This window comes from Brassica napus, chromosome C1 (genome assembly GCF_020379485.1).
Source record: "Brassica napus cultivar Da-Ae chromosome C1, Da-Ae, whole genome shotgun sequence".
Lineage (NCBI taxonomy): Eukaryota > Viridiplantae > Streptophyta > Magnoliopsida > Brassicales > Brassicaceae > Brassica > Brassica napus.
In genome coordinates this window covers 6,505,669-6,522,873 of record NC_063444.1, presented here as the reverse complement: position 1 = coordinate 6,522,873, position 17,205 = coordinate 6,505,669, and the positions used below count along the sequence as shown (strand labels likewise).

The following is a 17,205-nucleotide window of genomic DNA, read 5'->3' as shown; positions in this document are numbered from 1 at the left end:
GCTTTTACAACGAATTTATTTCGTCGTAAATGTTACATGGAAGTTACGACGAATCTTGCATTACGACGGACGTTTTACAACGAAACGCTATTCTTTGTTAATTCGTTGTAACCCTTCTATTACAACGAATTAACAAGGAATATGACCCTTGTAATAAGTATGTTTTCTTGTAGTGTGCCACAGAAAATGTCGTATTTTCGATGGGCATCGAGTTTTCCAGCAGAAGGACTTGAGTGAGTCTACCGTGGGTCCGTAGGTCTCTGCCTGAGATTGCTGATCTGGGTATACCCGCTCCACCTGATAACCTGATTTAATCGTACACCGTCCATTTTTCGAAAAGTGTCATCCATCTCTATCTGCCATCTGAGACCTACTCAGTGGTATACTTGTAATGATTTTCACGTCTTCAGGATCCACCAAGGTGTGAAGAGCATGTAAATTCCATGAGCGTGAGACTGAATCTATGAGCGAGTCAACTGTAAGGTCCGGGTAAAACTAACGATCTCTATTTTAGAATCAAAAATAGAGATGGGTTTTAGTGGTTTTGTCTCTAAATGTTATTATAAAAACAAAAATGAAGTTGAATTGGAGATATTCTAAGTCATTGAATATGTTCACATACGATTTAAAACAACCAATCAAAATATGACAAATCATTTTCACTATTTCTAAAAATATCAATATTTCCAAATTATTTATTTCATATAAGATAAACTTAGAAAAATAAAAACATTATAGATAAGTTAATATAATGAATAAAAATATCTTTTTAAAATTTACATAAAAATAAATAACAAAAGTAATAATTAATTTAAAAATGTAAGACTTTCTAACAACTATAGCTATATAAATTTAAAACACATGATTTTCAAAGTTTAAATTATATGCTATATAAAAATTTTGTTTATAAGTCATTGAAAGTATCCACGTCCGATGAAAAATCATCAATCAAAACATCAAATCATTACTTTAATTTTATTATATTAAAATGTTAAGATTTTCAAAAAATGTCTATTTGAAAAATAGAAATCCATATAAAATAAGGTAAGGTAACAAAAGAAAATTTGTTAAAACAAAAGTCCACTTGATATAGACACTAATTTTTGAAAAATTAACATAAAATTGACTAATAGTTCTTTTTATAAAAAGAAAATATAGGGAAACTTTTTCAAAAATCAAAGCTACAATTTTTTTATATATAATAGATTGCACTACTCTTTCACGCAAGCTACACCAGTTTCTCTTCATAGCCATGGATGCTAGCTAGGAAAAATAACTTACGGATAACTCGATTTTGACAAAAAGATGTTCATCAAAAGTTCTAACCGAAAAACTAGAAGATATGAGAGAAGCTAGAGGAGAGAAGTCGAGTATGTGTATGTTAATATTTACTCTTCAGATGTCTATGTTGCCTTTCAATATGCCTTGATTACTATGGTATATATCCAATTATTGGAAAAAATATTGAATGTTAAAAAAGTCACTGATGCTCAAATCCGAAAGAACAAGGTCATTCAAGATATTATTCAAATTCTAACATTAAAAATGGAAAAGAGTACACTCAGATTATCATTCTGAAATGGATGTGTCATGATTATGACAGATCAAGTAAGTATTTTATAAGAATTATGACATATCAAGTAAGTAGCTTACATCATATATACCCATAATACATTATATTCTACTTATATTTCCCGAGACTTTCATCTTATAAAAGATCACAATGGAAGTCACATGACGGATTGTTAACAAATTTGTTTTCTATTTTGTGGCCTTCATTACTCAAACTTTCACCATTCCTAGTTGATGTAAACTAAAATATAATTGTTTCTTAGCTATTTAGATTGTTTGATGCATGTAAATTATCAATATACTCTTGTAAATATTTTTATCATACATTAACACAGTCGATTAAGCTATATGCATAGTATTTTTTACTCAAACTATTTTTACTTTTTAGTCAAAATATTTTTAGAATAAATGTGATATATATATATATATATATATATAATTTAACCATAACAAATATTTGGTGATTAACTAATATTAAATAGTTTTGTTAGACAATATAAAAATTAAAATAAATATAATGATTTTTAACTAATGTTAAGTAACATTTTACTTATTGAGTAAATAATATAGAAAATCTAGAGTATCATAAAAATATTCTGAGTAAAAAAAAAGTAAAATATTGTGAGTAAAAAAATATTATGCATATAGCTTAATCGTTTATGTTAATGTATAATAAAAGTATTTACAAGAGTATATTGATAATTTACATGCATCAAACAATCTAAGTAGCTAATAAATCATTATATTTAAGTTTAAAATGAAAACTAAACTAAACTCTTGCGTGTAACGCGAATTTAACATCTAGTGTAAAAGAAAAGAATTACCTTCATTAAGAAGCAACGCAATGACATGTAAAACTTTGCTTGTTAAGTTAAACACAATAATTTACAAAAGCAATGCAACCAAATCTTTTGACTGACAAACTTGTAGAAGAAACAAAACTTGGAAGGCGAAGATATGAGCTTACTTGTACTTATGGTCGGAAGAAATTATATAAAGAAATTGCTGTTTGATTCAAATTGGCAATTATTTACTCTCCACAAGTAAACTAACAAGACACAAATTTATATTAAGACAGAGTAGTACAAATTCCCAATATTTACTCACAAATTGGCACTGGCACACTTCATGTATGGTTGTGTTGGGCTTATCTCTTAGTTACAGTCCCAAAACCTCATAGCACAACAAACCAATGCTGAGATCACTCTTGTACAAACCACTTTGCCCAATCTCAATATTATTTAAAGTGAATTAAATTAACTAATGTGTACGCTAGAGACATTTTTCTAACAAAAAAAAATTCTGGCGGGTAGCTTTGTATTAGACTATCCTGTTTGGTCATATGTTTATATCAGTTTGTGTGATGATTTAATAGTTAACTAATTATGTGTGACAGTGTCTTCTTCTCCAATAATTGGGTTTTATACTTTTATTATATAAAATCTATAACAAATTAATAAGTGATTACACTAACAATACGTCATATAGATAGATTATATTTTTTTACTGACAAAAAAGAAAAAGATAGATTATATTTTTAAAAATTCAAATAGTTTAAGATAGTGTTATTAGCTAACCAGCGAACTAATTAAAACTGTGGTACGTTTTTTGCTTAAACATTACTCTTTGAACCCAGTGATAATGAAGTATTTAATAAATGAATATTTGTTCTTAACATTTTTATTTCCCATTATATGCATTTTGTCCACCTTTTTGGGGGAAAAACATGATCCAGCAAAGACAATAAAAAATTATGAACCAATAACTGATAACCACGTGTCACCTAAACAGTTTCACACTTGACATTCAGTCCCACGTCTGTTCCTTGACCGGCCGTTCTCCTCCGCTTCGGAGCTCTGTTTTCGGATGAAGAACCTCTCTTGGACTTTATCCGAACCGGGTCGGGTTCTCCCGAGTTAACTCTCAACGGGAAATTCAGCAAAGCGCGGGAGCCTCGCATCCTGAAAGCCGCTTTGTCGTAGGCCAACGCCGCGTCCTCCGCCGTCTCAAACGTCCCCAACCAAACTCTAGCTCCGTTCTTCGCCGGATCCCTTATCTCCGCCGCGAATTTCCCCCATGGTCTCTGTCTCACTCCTCTGTAATGCTTCCCTTTCACCGGCGCTTGAACAGAACTCGTCTTCTTCGCCGGAACAGAATCAACCGCCAAGAAATTCTCGGTTTTAACCGTCGGAAAAGAGCTCCGATCTTCGTCTGAGGATGACGAAGACGGTTCCCAACCGCCGTGAAAAGCGTCGTTGAGGATACCGTAGACTAACATGTCCTCCGAGTCGTTCTCTTTCAACGGCAAGTCTCCCCAGCTCTCAGAGAAACAAGGATACAGCTTGCTGAAGCTCGAGTTTCTTCCGTACACCGGTTTCACGCTGTGAGCCGTCGTACCAGATTGCGCCACCATTGACTCAGCGAGTCGTAACTCCGATTCCTCTAGTAAGTATTGCCTTATCGATTCAAGAAAAGCGTAGTCGGATTCTACAGCCATAATAAAGAGATGAAATAAATCTGAAGAATCTTTTTTTTTGTTCTTAAAAATGTTTTTTTTTTCTTTCTAATCTTTGTTCTATTGATAGTATTGAAATTTGCAGTGGGAATCAATGTAAAGATGGTTCGTTATATTTATAGGGTAGACTGAGACAAAAAGGGTTCATGAACCTGGAAGATCTTGATTCTTGAATATGACAAAGACTTGACTATTCTTGTAAATATTATTTTAGTGTCTAGTGGGTGAATTAAAAAGTTGAAAAGATGAAAGTAATGGATTTTTCTCATTGCTACGAAGGTTCGTGAATTAAAACACGTGCGGATTATCCACATAAGACACAGGTGAAGTAGCCGTAAGGAATGATGTCATGCAATCTACGGAAGCAAGCAATATTGTGTTTGGTCTCTCTCCTCTCTCACAACTTGTCTTTGCCTTTTGTCGTTCAGTGAAATATTTGTTTTCCAACGTGACCGCCGGTTCACCGAATCACATCACAACTATACCAAACTAGTTTCTCTTTAAGTCTTAACCAAACCGGGTTTTCAAAATCCATAATCATTTCTAGTTGTCGCTACTGTATAAAGCAAAAATACCAGAAGAATATAAGATATGAATTGACAGGTATTTTTAGTTGTTACACACAAATCACTGTAAAATAAGATATTTTACACAAATGAGAAGAATGCGATGCGTTCCAAATGCCAACACAATCAGGTATCGAGACTATGGATTTTTGCAAATCTCGTCATAAAGACGATCAAGTATAAATGTACAACCAAGTACAGGTGCAATAATACATCAAAAGAGAAGAAAGAAAGTGTGTGTGTGTTTGGGGGTGGGGGCAATAATGTATCATACATACTCCTTCAGATTAATTGTCATTGTTGTTTTTAACTGTAACTTAATTGTTGCCGTAAAAGAAAATTTTGCTGGAAGTATTGTTTTATGATTCCAATAGTTTTCTGTTAATTTAGTTTCTAATCAAACAAATAAAGATAATAAACAGTATAGAATTTTAATAGTCAAATAAAGATAAAATTAATATCTATTTTCAAAAGCATGTGTAAACCATTAAATGACATTTCAGTTCATTTTCTGCTGTGTTTTTTTTTTTTTTGCCTTCAGAAGCTTGTAGAATTCAACATATTTTAATTTCTTGGCTGAAAATAGATTATAAATTCATCCTTTCATACATTTAGCTTGTATAATTTCTTGGCCGAAAATAGATTATCAATTTGTCTAAAACATTTAGCTTAAAAAATACATTTTGCTTAAAGTGAATCATGAACGAGGTCTCAGCCTTTTGTCAACTTTCTAAGAAGACTCCTTCGAAGAAAGATGGTTATTCTTTCAAATTCACAAACTTATCTAATTATAAAGAGGATACCAGATATCTTTCATTTACTTAATTGCAGTCCCCTTTTTTTTTTGTAACACGAAATATATTAAAACTCAAAAGTCTAAGTGGTTACAACAGGAGCCATAGTCGAAGATAAGATGAACAACAAAGAGTACATTAAAACAGACGATATGATGTTGGTGGGAGAGGCTTGCTCAATGTGAAGAAATCCTTGGATGATCTTCACTTTTATCCCTGAATTGAAAGCTCCAACAAGCTTGCTATAGTCGTAAACGACGTTGATACACCCAAGCGAATGGGTTTGAACCGAAGTATAGCTAGAACTAGATAAATAGTCGAGCAAACAAACAACCGTATCTCCATCAGTAATCTCTGAGAAGATTATCTGAATCTTATACATAGTAGAGAGCATCTTCAGTGAAACGTACGGTGATCTGGACGGGTCTAACATCATCTCCAGTTCCATAATTGAATTTGATACTATGAAGCTTGATATGGACACATACGGAGGGAAACGTGGTAAGAGACCGCAAGAAAATACCTTTGGGTAGCGACCACTGATATCAGCTCTACCACCGACGATGTTGATCCGGGAGACTAGGTGAATCTCAATCGATCCGGTAATCACACTGTTCGGTGAGCGGGATGGTAAGATGGTTGATGATATCTTCCTCTCCGAATACATAATTGTTTTTGGCACTGAAAATACCAGAATGGATGAGTAAGTCGGAGGAAATTGTCGGATGGGGCACTGATGGTGAAGGCACTTGACAATATAGGAAATGTTTAGGTTAAGGCCCAATACATCAGGGAAGGCCCAAATACTTGAAGAGGCCCAAAAGATTAGGTTTAGGTCAGATGGGAAGCTGGGACCACGGACGCCGCCGCGAGAAGAAGATGGGACACCCACCGATAGCTGGTTGTATTCATCGGAGCCTTGAGTAGACACGACGGGTCTTGATGGGGAGGAGACAAATCCATCCTCAGAGGAGCCTGCGTTGGAGTCAATGAAGGGGCCGACCAGAGATGGATCAAACGGAGATACGGTGGAGACGGTTTGTAGCAGAAGGCTCGAGTACATCACCCACCATGGCACAGGATCTATTCGACAGTATGAGAGTGGAAAAACATGATTCCCAGTCACCAATTCGTCGGGGGCTGTTGAAGTGCGATGCGGTTGCGGTGTGGGGACATGAGCCCATCGGAGACTGTCTTCAAACAGAGATGTCTTCATTGAAGCTTTAGGCGGCGAATAGAGCACAGATCTGGGCGACGACCTAGGAGAGGTGAGTCTTAGACCAGAATTCCAGAGATTCCCGGAGCCGAAGTCAGAGCTGGGAGAGCTCAAACAACGACCCGAGGTAGTGGCGACAGAGAGAACCGATGGGATGGCGATGTTGAAGATGACGATAACACAGAGGCTGAAGACGACGATGTAAGAAGCAGCGGACGGTAAAGAGCAACTGGTGGAACAGAGAACCCGACGCCGGCGGCCAAAAACCTCTCCGGCGTCGAGGAAGATGGGATGCGGCACGACCTCAAAAATCGGGATAGAGAGAGATTTCTACGTTTCTTTTTAGGACAAATCAAGTAACTCTTCATTTTAATTGCAGTCCCCTATATATATATATATATATTGGTTTGAAATCACATACAGATTTATTCCGTTGATGGAAAATGTAGCTAGAGATCTTATAACACATTCTTTCGCTAGCTAAATTGGTATTAATTCTGATGAAACATTGCTATCGTGATGGAGCCATCGCTTTTTAAAAGTAAGATATAAGTAATAGGCTAAGGCTTCATGATGGAGCCATCACTTTTAAAAAGTAAGATGAGTAATAGGCCTCCTCGAATTTATAATGTAAAATTTAACCTTTCACAATGCATTGTCCATAAACTCGTTCAACAAGTTCACCATTAACATGCTTATTCCTTAATAGTTCATTCACATCTTAGTTGAAATATTAATAACTTTGATAGCCATTATGATGTCTAAAATTCGTTTGCCGTTAAATATTTGGCAGGCTCTATAGCTTAGCTAGGCTTTTACTTCAATAATCTTATCGCACTCAACAATATACTACTTGATCTAGATTCGATATGTTATTTTTATACGGTATTACCTAAAAATAAAATATAAAGATGATTTTTTTCCTTCACATGTCAAATCTCTTGTGAGTTGAGCATTCTCTCAATTCTAAAACTTTTTTTTTTTTTGTCAACCTAAAACTTCTCATTTAATTGTGATGTCTTGCAGCTTACCATAATAAGTTTTAATTATCTAACGAATATTCATATGAAGCCCATATTCATTTAGAATTTTGGGTCCCTTTTGGAAGATTAGAGATTTAGAGGTGATAAGTTGACCAAAATACTATGGAAGGCCTATGACACGTCAGCTTTATAATTGACCAAAATTGGTCGTGTAAGACTTTAAGTTTCGACCGTAGAACATTGAAACAGACTTTGTAAAATTAGCCAAGAAACATATGCAAGTGCAAACAATCTGCACGTGCGTCCCTACTTAAATTTTGAGTTCGCCAACAAAATCTACGATTAAGAAATTGGGCAGCAAACCAACAATATTCCAAACAAAAAATTATGTATCTAATTCTTATCACAAAACTTTATCGTAATAACCAAGACAAGTAACCCTTTTAGCAAAAAAAAAGACAAGTAACCCCGATAACATAATAAGTATAGTTCTTCCAAAGTATGAGAAACCAAATCCAGAAAGGCTATTCTTAAGCGGTGGTTATTTAAAATTATAATAGTTATTAGATTTTGATTCGCGCTTTAAAAACGCATGATATTTTATGTTATAAACATTGCAATGTTTTGGAAACCAGATAATAAGTTGAGTTTGATTCAGTTTAAAATCTGGGATTTGAAAAAAAAAACTGGAAAATCCAGTAAAACCGAAGACTTAAATTTTTGTTGTAAGAAAAAATATATACTGTGATTTGAATGTTAATCTTATGTATGTCAACAATTTAAGTTCACATAAATTTTTTTTTTCTTAAAGCATGGTATATATACATATATAATATACAATCAAATTTTAAAAACATGTTAAACTGATCAGACCAATCAACCTGGATTTGAGAAAAACTAGAAAATCCAGTAAAACCGAAGACTTGGAACAATACAAACTGTATTTGAAAAAATTGAAAAACTCAATAAAACCGATAGCCCGGATAAAAGGATTCTGCAAAATTAAAACATAGTTTATAGTCTTTTAACTGCTCTAAGAATTTTGTTATAAAGTTATTAGTGATTAATTAGTTTTTTTTCTTTTCAGTTTTCACATATCATTTCATTGTTTTTTCTGTATACTAAAAAATATAAGTCTTATTCCCACTTCTTAAATATTATATGTTTCTAACTTTTCCATTAATATAAGATTTGAAATTTTGTTGTAAGAAAAAAATATACATAGTGATTTGAATGTTTAATCTTGTGTATGTCAGTAATTTAAGTTCATATAGAGTTCTTTTTTTTCCTTAAAGAACATGGTATATACACATATATAATATACAATAAAATTTTAAAAACTCGTTAAACGGGTTAAACTGGTCAGACCAATCAACCAATATATATACTGAGTCAATCTTGGTTTGGCTTTCAAAATGTTTAGAGAGTAACATGATAAATGTTTTGTTATAAATTAATAGTTTTATATTACTATTTTCTAACATTTGTATAAATATTACCAATAATTAATAATTCATTAATATTTTATAGAACTATACAATTATAGTGGTCAACTACGCTAAGCTAATAATTTTGCTTAACCGTGGTGAATTTTGCATATTAACAGTGGTGGTCAGATATGATGGTCAGCTATGGTGGTCAATTAAATCGTGAAGTTTGCATATATTGTGGTCAACTACTTTAAGTTATTAATTTTGCAAAATAACAGCGTTCCTTTTAACATGGAAGTTGAGAGATATTGTTGATTAAACATACAATTTAGGTTCCTACAAAAAAAAAACCATACAATTTAGGTATCATGATTTCTGCATATATCCTGGATCCATTTCAATATCAAAATTATAGCAATTGAAGTTTGTTTAAACGTTTTATGAATGATTTTTTTTTAATAACGATTTTCTGCTATTTAATTAAAAGAAAATTCGAAAATACATAATTTAATTAAAAGCATATGTTTTAAATAAACCAGTGGCAGTGGTATGTAAATATTTTGAAAAAGAAGGGCACCTAAAAAAAACTTTATGTTTTAATAGTTCATATGAAAACATATAGCTGCAAACTAACGAAATATGATTAAAATAGTGTAATGGTTGGTTAGTTTTGACAATTTCTTTGTTGTTCAATTTGAAATTGTACTACAAATAAAAAGACCAAATGTCATAACCACACGTGTTCAATCATAAGTTTGAAAGAGACAAGATACATGCACATGCCCGTTTTCAAACAATTTCCGAATAAAAAAATTATCTTACGCCATAAAAATCGAATAGTTTGAAAGATATTTGATCAAGAGAGTTTGGATTCGAAGATTTCGGTTGAATGGACCTCGAGAATAATAAAAAATCAAATATGAAAAATATATATCAAAGAACCAAAGAATCAAAAGAACTAATCCGGAATCAAACTGAGAAATTGCCCACGACTAGTGAGAGTCTTATCGTTTCTTTCTCCACCAGATGTTCGAGGACTATGCGCCTGAATGGTAAAATAACTATGGTGCGGTCGTAATATTAAAAAAATATATAAATGTATAGGTATATATATATATTTTTGTTACTATTTGTGGTGCAGTACGATTTGTAACATGAAACCTATATTAAACAACGTCGACATGGAGAATGTAGTCTTAATTAGTAGATTCCATGTATCCTTGATACAAATATAATTTCGAGGTAAAAAGTTTCAACCAGTTTTTCTTTCTTCCACTAATTGTTATTCCAACCTCAATAAACGTGTTTAACCGTCGTTCAACCTTATTAACTTGTTTATAATCGTTGTTGAAACCAAAATTATCCAAAAATTTGTCAGCACGGTCGATTGCAACTGGTAAGTAAATTAGTCAGACATCAGCAGGAACAATTCTTTTAATATTAGGAGTACAAGTATTTTGATTAGACTTTATTATGCATGAATCAATCAATTCTTGCCAACTCTATGAAAAGAAAAGAAACAATTGAATACATTTAAGCAGCCTAAAGGTTTTGATTTCACCTCAGCTGCCATCGATGAACCCACACGATCGTACCGTTGACTGGTGGTTTATAAATATAATCTAACGGTCTACAATCGTTAAAATACACACGGGTGTATTTACAACATTCCGCAGCTGATTATTTTTATACCAATTTAAAACATGAAAGGATGTTGCCCTGGAAAGTGGCTCTCATTGACCACCTAAGACTCTTTCTTTCTATATATATATACATTTCCACACTCTTCTCTACTGTCAAATCGAATCCTTCCTTCCTTCAAATTAACCATCTTCCTCCGATCCTCTGTTCTCTAATGGCCACGCCAAGCGAAACATCAGCTCTTTTCTTCATCAAGAAACATCTCCTCGACGAATTCTCCCCGTTGCCTAATGCCACCACCACCAATCCATGGGAAACCAGCTCCGATTTTTCATTCTTCGGTTCATTTGACCAAACCGGTTTCGATTTTCCTGAATTCGAGACTAAACCGGAAATAACCGATACTCCACTTGCACCAAACGATTCCTTCACGTTCCAATCGAATCGAAAGCCGCCGCTGAAGATCGCACCGCCGAACAGAACCGAGTGGATCCAATTCGCAGCCGGAAACCCTCAGCGAGAACAGATTCCCTTACCACAGGTGGCGGCAGAGGAGAAGAGGCACTACAGAGGGGTGAGGATGAGGCCGTGGGGGAAATTCGCGGCGGAGATCAGAGATCCGACCCGCCGCGGGACCAGGGTTTGGCTCGGGACGTTCGACACGGCGGTCGAAGCGGCTAGGGCTTACGACCAAGCGGCGTTTAGGCTCCGAGGAGCAAAGGCCATCGTGAATTTCCCGCTCGAGGTTGGGATGTGGGAACCACGCGCTGAGAATGGTCAGAAAAACAAACGGAAGCGAGACGGAGGGGAGGAAGAAACGAGGGTTGTTGCGAAAGTTGTAAAGACGGAGGAGAGTCACGGCGTCGAGCAAGTGGCGTCGAGTTTGACGGGGATAGATGACTGGGACTTGACGGAGTTTCTAAGCATGCCGCTTTTCTCGCCGTTGTCACCACATCCACCGTTTGGTTATCCACAATTGACTGTTGTCTAAATGTCTGTTGGGTTCAGCTTGCTGTATGCTGACGTGGAATTACGGCGTACACGTTTTTTTATGATCTCTTGATTCTTTTTGTTGCACACACATTCGAGGAAATTTATTCATTTATTTGTTCTTTATATAATACGACTTACAAGTTTCAACATTCAGTCAATAAAATCATATCGAAATAACACGAGGCTCCGTTTCCATTGACTTGGACTATTATTTCCCAACGTGACTGAATTCATTTTGAAAGATGTAAAATCTGTGCTCTCAAGTTACGAGCCTTGAGAATTGAGATACATCATCATGATGTTCTTTGTCTACTTCTTCTCATCTTTGAATCTGCCATACTCTGCAAAAATATAAAGAACAAACCTTTCACCTTTGATTAAAGGCGTTACAGAGTTTGGTTCAAAGGAATGGATGACCTTACAAGCATCTTTGAACCGAAAATGGTGTGTTTGTCGGATTCATACAATGAAGAATTTAAAAAATAGATTTTTTAGATTCTTGAGGCTAAAGAGAAATCAACATAGAAATCAAATAGAAAAAGAACATCAAAAAAGAATTTATTGATTAAAGATTATATTACATGATTACAAGTGTAAATAAATCTAAGAATCAATAAGCTCTTTGTATGAAGTGTTTAATGTGTAAAATGGGAGAAGAGATCCCTCTCATAAGGAGGTAACTCCTTATTTATAGAAAGATATGTCTAGGGTTTTCTAGCCAAATGGGCCTAGTACATTGTCTAATGGATGTAAATCCACCCCCAACAGTAAGTCTCCCCAAATTCGTTGAGAGAGATGGAATCGATCTCTGCGAAGTTTACGAATAGGATTTATTAGACAATGAACTAGACACATTCATGCCTATGACGGTTTAGGCGAGTTTATTTCGAACTTGTGCCTAGTAAGAAGCGAGTTTGCTTTAAACTCGTGCTTAGCGAAAGACGAGTTTACTTGACTCATGCTAAGACAGAGGCGAGTTTACTGAGAGCTCGTGCCTAGTGGAAGGAGAGCTTCTGTAAACTCATGCCTAGCCAAAGACGAGTTTTTGTAAACTCGTGTCTAACAATAAGCGAGTCGACCGCAAACTCGTGCCTAATAAAAAAAGCAAGTTCAATTTAAACTCGTGCCTAAAATGCATGTTTACCGAACTATTGCCGACCCGAAGTCTCGTGTTGAGATCGTGTGTGTCGAGCAAGTTGTTGGCGTGTATGCTTGTCAGGCTATGATAACGTTGATGAACGCGATGTGTAGTTGCGAGGTCTGTGGTGAGCTCGTGATTGGCATGTTGTCGTGATCGTTGACTTCGATCTGCAAACGGGACAAGTTCAAAGACTCGCTCGATGGCGAGAATTCAATTAGCAAATTATCATCAAGATAGTAATAAAAATTACTATTTCATACTGATAACTAATTCAATTATACTAACATGAATTACGATAATGAGCAGCTCAGAGATGTTTAATGATTTAAACCAAAGCTATAATGTCTACCGTAACACACGTACGCAATTTAAAAGTGATTAGAGTATGCAATGATTTAATAAGAGAGCTTATCTTTGCAGTGAAGAAGAAACAAACGTCTGAGGTTGGTTTGTATCTTTGCGTAGAAGTTACCTTTGACTTTGTTTCAAGATCTTGTTACGTCGCAAAGCGTTACTTGTCGGCAGCGCTCATTATTTCCATCTTAGCGAAAGCTTGTAGTGAAGACAGTCCAGTTCCCAGAAAGCTCCGTGGGGATAACAATCATTACGACATCGTCCGCAGGCTGATGAGCTCGGTATGATGTATTTGACGATCTCAAATCTCTTAACTCTATAGCTTTGCCGAGATCAAGCTCGTTGGGAGAGTTTTCTTGACAAAGAAGCAAGAGCTTTGATGAATGTGTTGTGGCGCTTCATCACTGATCTTAAAACTACTTGTGGCAAAACTATGCCGGGATGAAGGGAAGCCTTTTGGGGTAGATGCTTGTGAGTATATGTTGTGATAGAGATCGCGTGACTATCGAGGTCGTTGTGGTGAGCTACTCTCGAAATCTTGGGTTAGCGTATAACATACAACCAATATGAGCTGAAGAAAGACTGAAAAGTTCTTCCAAGTCGACATTGACGTGTAGTTGACGTCCCCTTTTCTCATGAGCTCTTTTTTTTGTATTTCGCTCAACCTTGAATGAGACAAAACCTGCAAGCTTGAAGCATGACCCATATCGCCTACAAAGAGATGTGGGAAGGAGAGATTTGAATGGCCGTTGCAGAAGGCTTGTCCTGGAGACGACGTAAGAGTTTGGGGAGATACATGCTCCTTGTGTTAACAACAAAGCATTTGAATTTCACTTCTTCAGCTACCAAACCTCTTTCTCTCTAGTCATGGCATGATCTGGACAACAACACACAAGGTCAGAGCACAAGTTCAAATCGAGTTTGGAGCATAACATATTCGAACTTAACGCCTTTGCTAAGATCGTTCGAAAACTAGACGGTGTTTGTCGACCAGACAGACCATGTGCTTCGTTCAAGAGCCCTCTTTGTGGTATCAACAGCAAAGTTTCGTGGGAAAGTTTCTTCTTTTATCTGAAAACCACTGTGGTCTCCGTTGTAACTTGTGGGGAGCTTGGAGACAGAGATGTTTTTTTTTTTGAACAAAGCTTGGAGACAGAGATGTTGATGCTGAGCTTCGTGAGCAAAGGAGAGCCAGGAGACGCTAAAACCGCTTTGGACAGCATGATTGAAGACGGGCATGTCCCATATTCATCCCTCTTCAGGTCAGTGATTGAGAGCTTGTTCGAGGATGGTAGGGTGCAGACAGCAAGCCGTGTGATGATGATCATGATAGATAAAAACGCAGGCATTGAGGAGAATATGGATTTGGTTGCAGAGATCTTGGAAGCTCTGTTGATGAGAGGACATGTAGAAGAAGCGTTGGGGCGTATCGATCTTCGAATCAAAAGAGACACACGGCTGATGTAGATGAGTAGCGGGAGTTTGTTACCGGCGGTGAGTTCTCTGGCTTTCATCTCCTCCCATTTCACTCCACCGAGAGAAATAAATCCAAACAAAAAAGTCGAGACTTTTGGGTCCTGTATGAACCAAATCTTAACTCGGTACTCTTCTTGTAGCCACGAGATCAATGAAAGTCCAAGACTTTGGCTTGACTTTAACAAACCCAGTCTAGCTTAACGCATCTGGAAAGTCGTGTTTCATGGACTGGCTCCGGGGACTCCTCTGGCTCGATCTCCCCGGTGACTACTGCGACTGTGGACCGGAGACGCATAAAATCATCGACTTTTTGATCTCTCTCCCAGAGAACGAGCCTTGAGCTTCGTCGAGTAGACATCGGAAACAACACATTCAATTTCACTGGCGGATTGAGACTGAAGCAGCACCGCAGACCTTCTCCCCGAGGACTCCTCTGGCTCGATCTCCAATCCGAAGATCATAACAATTCACCTCAGCCCTCGTCATCTTCCTCGGCGACTACAGCGATTGTGGACCGGAGACGCATAAAGTCATCGACTTTTTGATCTCCCTCCCGGAGAAACACCGGAGCAAGCCCACGTTTTCTCTCCGTGAACCACGACTTCACCTTCGCCGCGATTCTTTGAAGTAGAGACGATGAACTCCGCGTGTTCTCCTTGTCGGCAAGCTCCGGAAAGCTTCGAACTTTGACCTCCGCGTGTTCTCCTTGTCTTCGTGAAAGAAACAACACGACATTGTTGCTTCATTTTTTTTTGTTTTTTTTTTGTTTTTTTTGTTTTTTTTGTTTCTCTCAAGTTTGATAGATTTCAAGATAGTTCTCCTTGGACCCCCTCCTTCTAGCGCCAACTGTTTGAACCGAAAATGGTGTGTTTGTCGGATTCATACAATGAAGAATTTAAGAAATAGATTTCTTAGATTCTTGAGGCTAAAGAGAAATCAACATAGAAATCAAATGGAAAAAGAACATCAAAAAGAATTTATTGATTAAAGATTATATTACATGTATGATTACAAGTGTAAATAAATCTAAGAATCAATAAGCTCTTTGTATGAAGTGTTTAATGTGTAAAATGAGAGAAAAGATCTCTCTCATAAGGAGGTAACTCCTTATTTATAGAAAGATATGTCTAGGGTTTTCTAGTCTAATAGACCTAGTACATTGTCTAATGGATGTAAATCCACCCCCAACAAAGCACATGAGTGTTTTTTCCCCGATTTTCCACAGCGTTGTACGTGCCTGTGGGTATTTCTGCATGCAGTTGCAGGGATTAGAGAAGAAGAAGGAGAAGGGACGGGTAGGTAAACCGTGTGAATGCATGGAGTTAGAGGTAGTTTGGAAAATACGATGTGACCAAGATCCAAAGCACGAATGTAACCAAATATGAACATCGCATGCGAATGTTATATAGATCTCTCTATATTTATTGACTATTGTGATGCATCTTATGGAAAATCTTAGTTTATGTGATTTGAGTTTTCTAGTTAGGTTGGTATAATCAAGAAAGAGGGATTAAAACTTTTTTTTTCATCTATTGATTATTAACATTAACGCAAATGGAAGTTTCAAGACTACAGACACTAGATATTAGCCATAAAGGAGCTAAAACAAAAGGTTAGCCTAAAGCGATACAATACCCTGCATAACGACATAACTCCGATCACTTCTCCTAGTCAAAAATCAGAGTACCACAACCTAACAGTACGCATACCATCAACAACTCTGTCAGGGTAACCTTGTAGAGGGGGAGCTTCTCTCACTCTCAAAGATATGTCTGAGCCACACATGACCACCTGTTGCCACATAAGATCGAGTTCTCAGCTCTTTGGTTACACTTATAGCAATGAGATCAGCCCCTCTATTGGTTACTCTTTCTTCTTTTTGGATTCTCCACCACACAACTTCTTGCAAAGCTTCCAAAATCCACCGTCACCGCACCCATTGTTAGAGTTTAGATATTAATTTGTCCCAATTATTAGAGTTGAGCCTAACTAACACTTTAAAAGACCAAAGGTAGAACTCTGATATGATCATAGAAGCAAAGAAAATGTCATGTGAGAAGCTGATGACCTGTCACCTGCACAATAAGAAGAAGAGAAGGCAGTTACATTGAAGAGGAAGAGTATAAATAAGAAAGATGATTGTTCTTGAGAATGAGTTAGTTGGTTGGTGCCACATGTGGCTTGGGCTTGCTTCTCTTTGAGAGCAAGATATGCCATATGTGGCTTGGGCCAGCTTATGAGATGAGGATGCCTTTATACTTATACACTTTGTTATTTTCTTCTCTTTCCAATGCGGGACATTTTAACTATAACTTCCTTTAGTATTTTTGTCTTCTAGCTCTAAGTGGCATTTGTTATTTATTTTCTTCTTTATTTGGTATCTTATCAGTGAAATGGACTTTTCTCGGGTCCAATGTTTCAAATCAAAGTAGTACTTAAGATGTCAATCCATTTCTAAGCATTTTGAATCAAAGAGAATACAAGTTCATACTTAATCTAAGTGCAATCAAGCGATAAAATGTTT

The 17,205-nt window shown here is 36.3% G+C and overlaps 2 protein-coding genes across 2 annotated transcripts; one reads left to right on the top strand and one right to left on the bottom strand.

The window, feature by feature from the left end:
* Positions 1-3,208: 3,208 nt before the first annotated feature.
* LOC106427905 (ethylene-responsive transcription factor 1A) lies at positions 3,209-4,186 on the bottom strand. Its single transcript, XM_013868656.3, has one exon. It carries the CDS (start codon positions 4,067-4,069, stop codon positions 3,356-3,358), a length of 714 nt encoding a protein of 237 aa, XP_013724110.2. The 5' UTR covers positions 4,070-4,186; the 3' UTR covers positions 3,209-3,355.
* Positions 4,187-10,497: 6,311 nt separating this feature from the next.
* On the top strand, positions 10,498-11,859 carry LOC106427808 (ethylene-responsive transcription factor 6-like). Its single transcript, XM_013868559.3, has one exon. It carries the CDS (start codon positions 10,788-10,790, stop codon positions 11,706-11,708), a length of 921 nt encoding a protein of 306 aa, XP_013724013.2. The 5' UTR covers positions 10,498-10,787; the 3' UTR covers positions 11,709-11,859.
* The last annotated feature ends 5,346 nt before the right edge of the window (positions 11,860-17,205 follow it).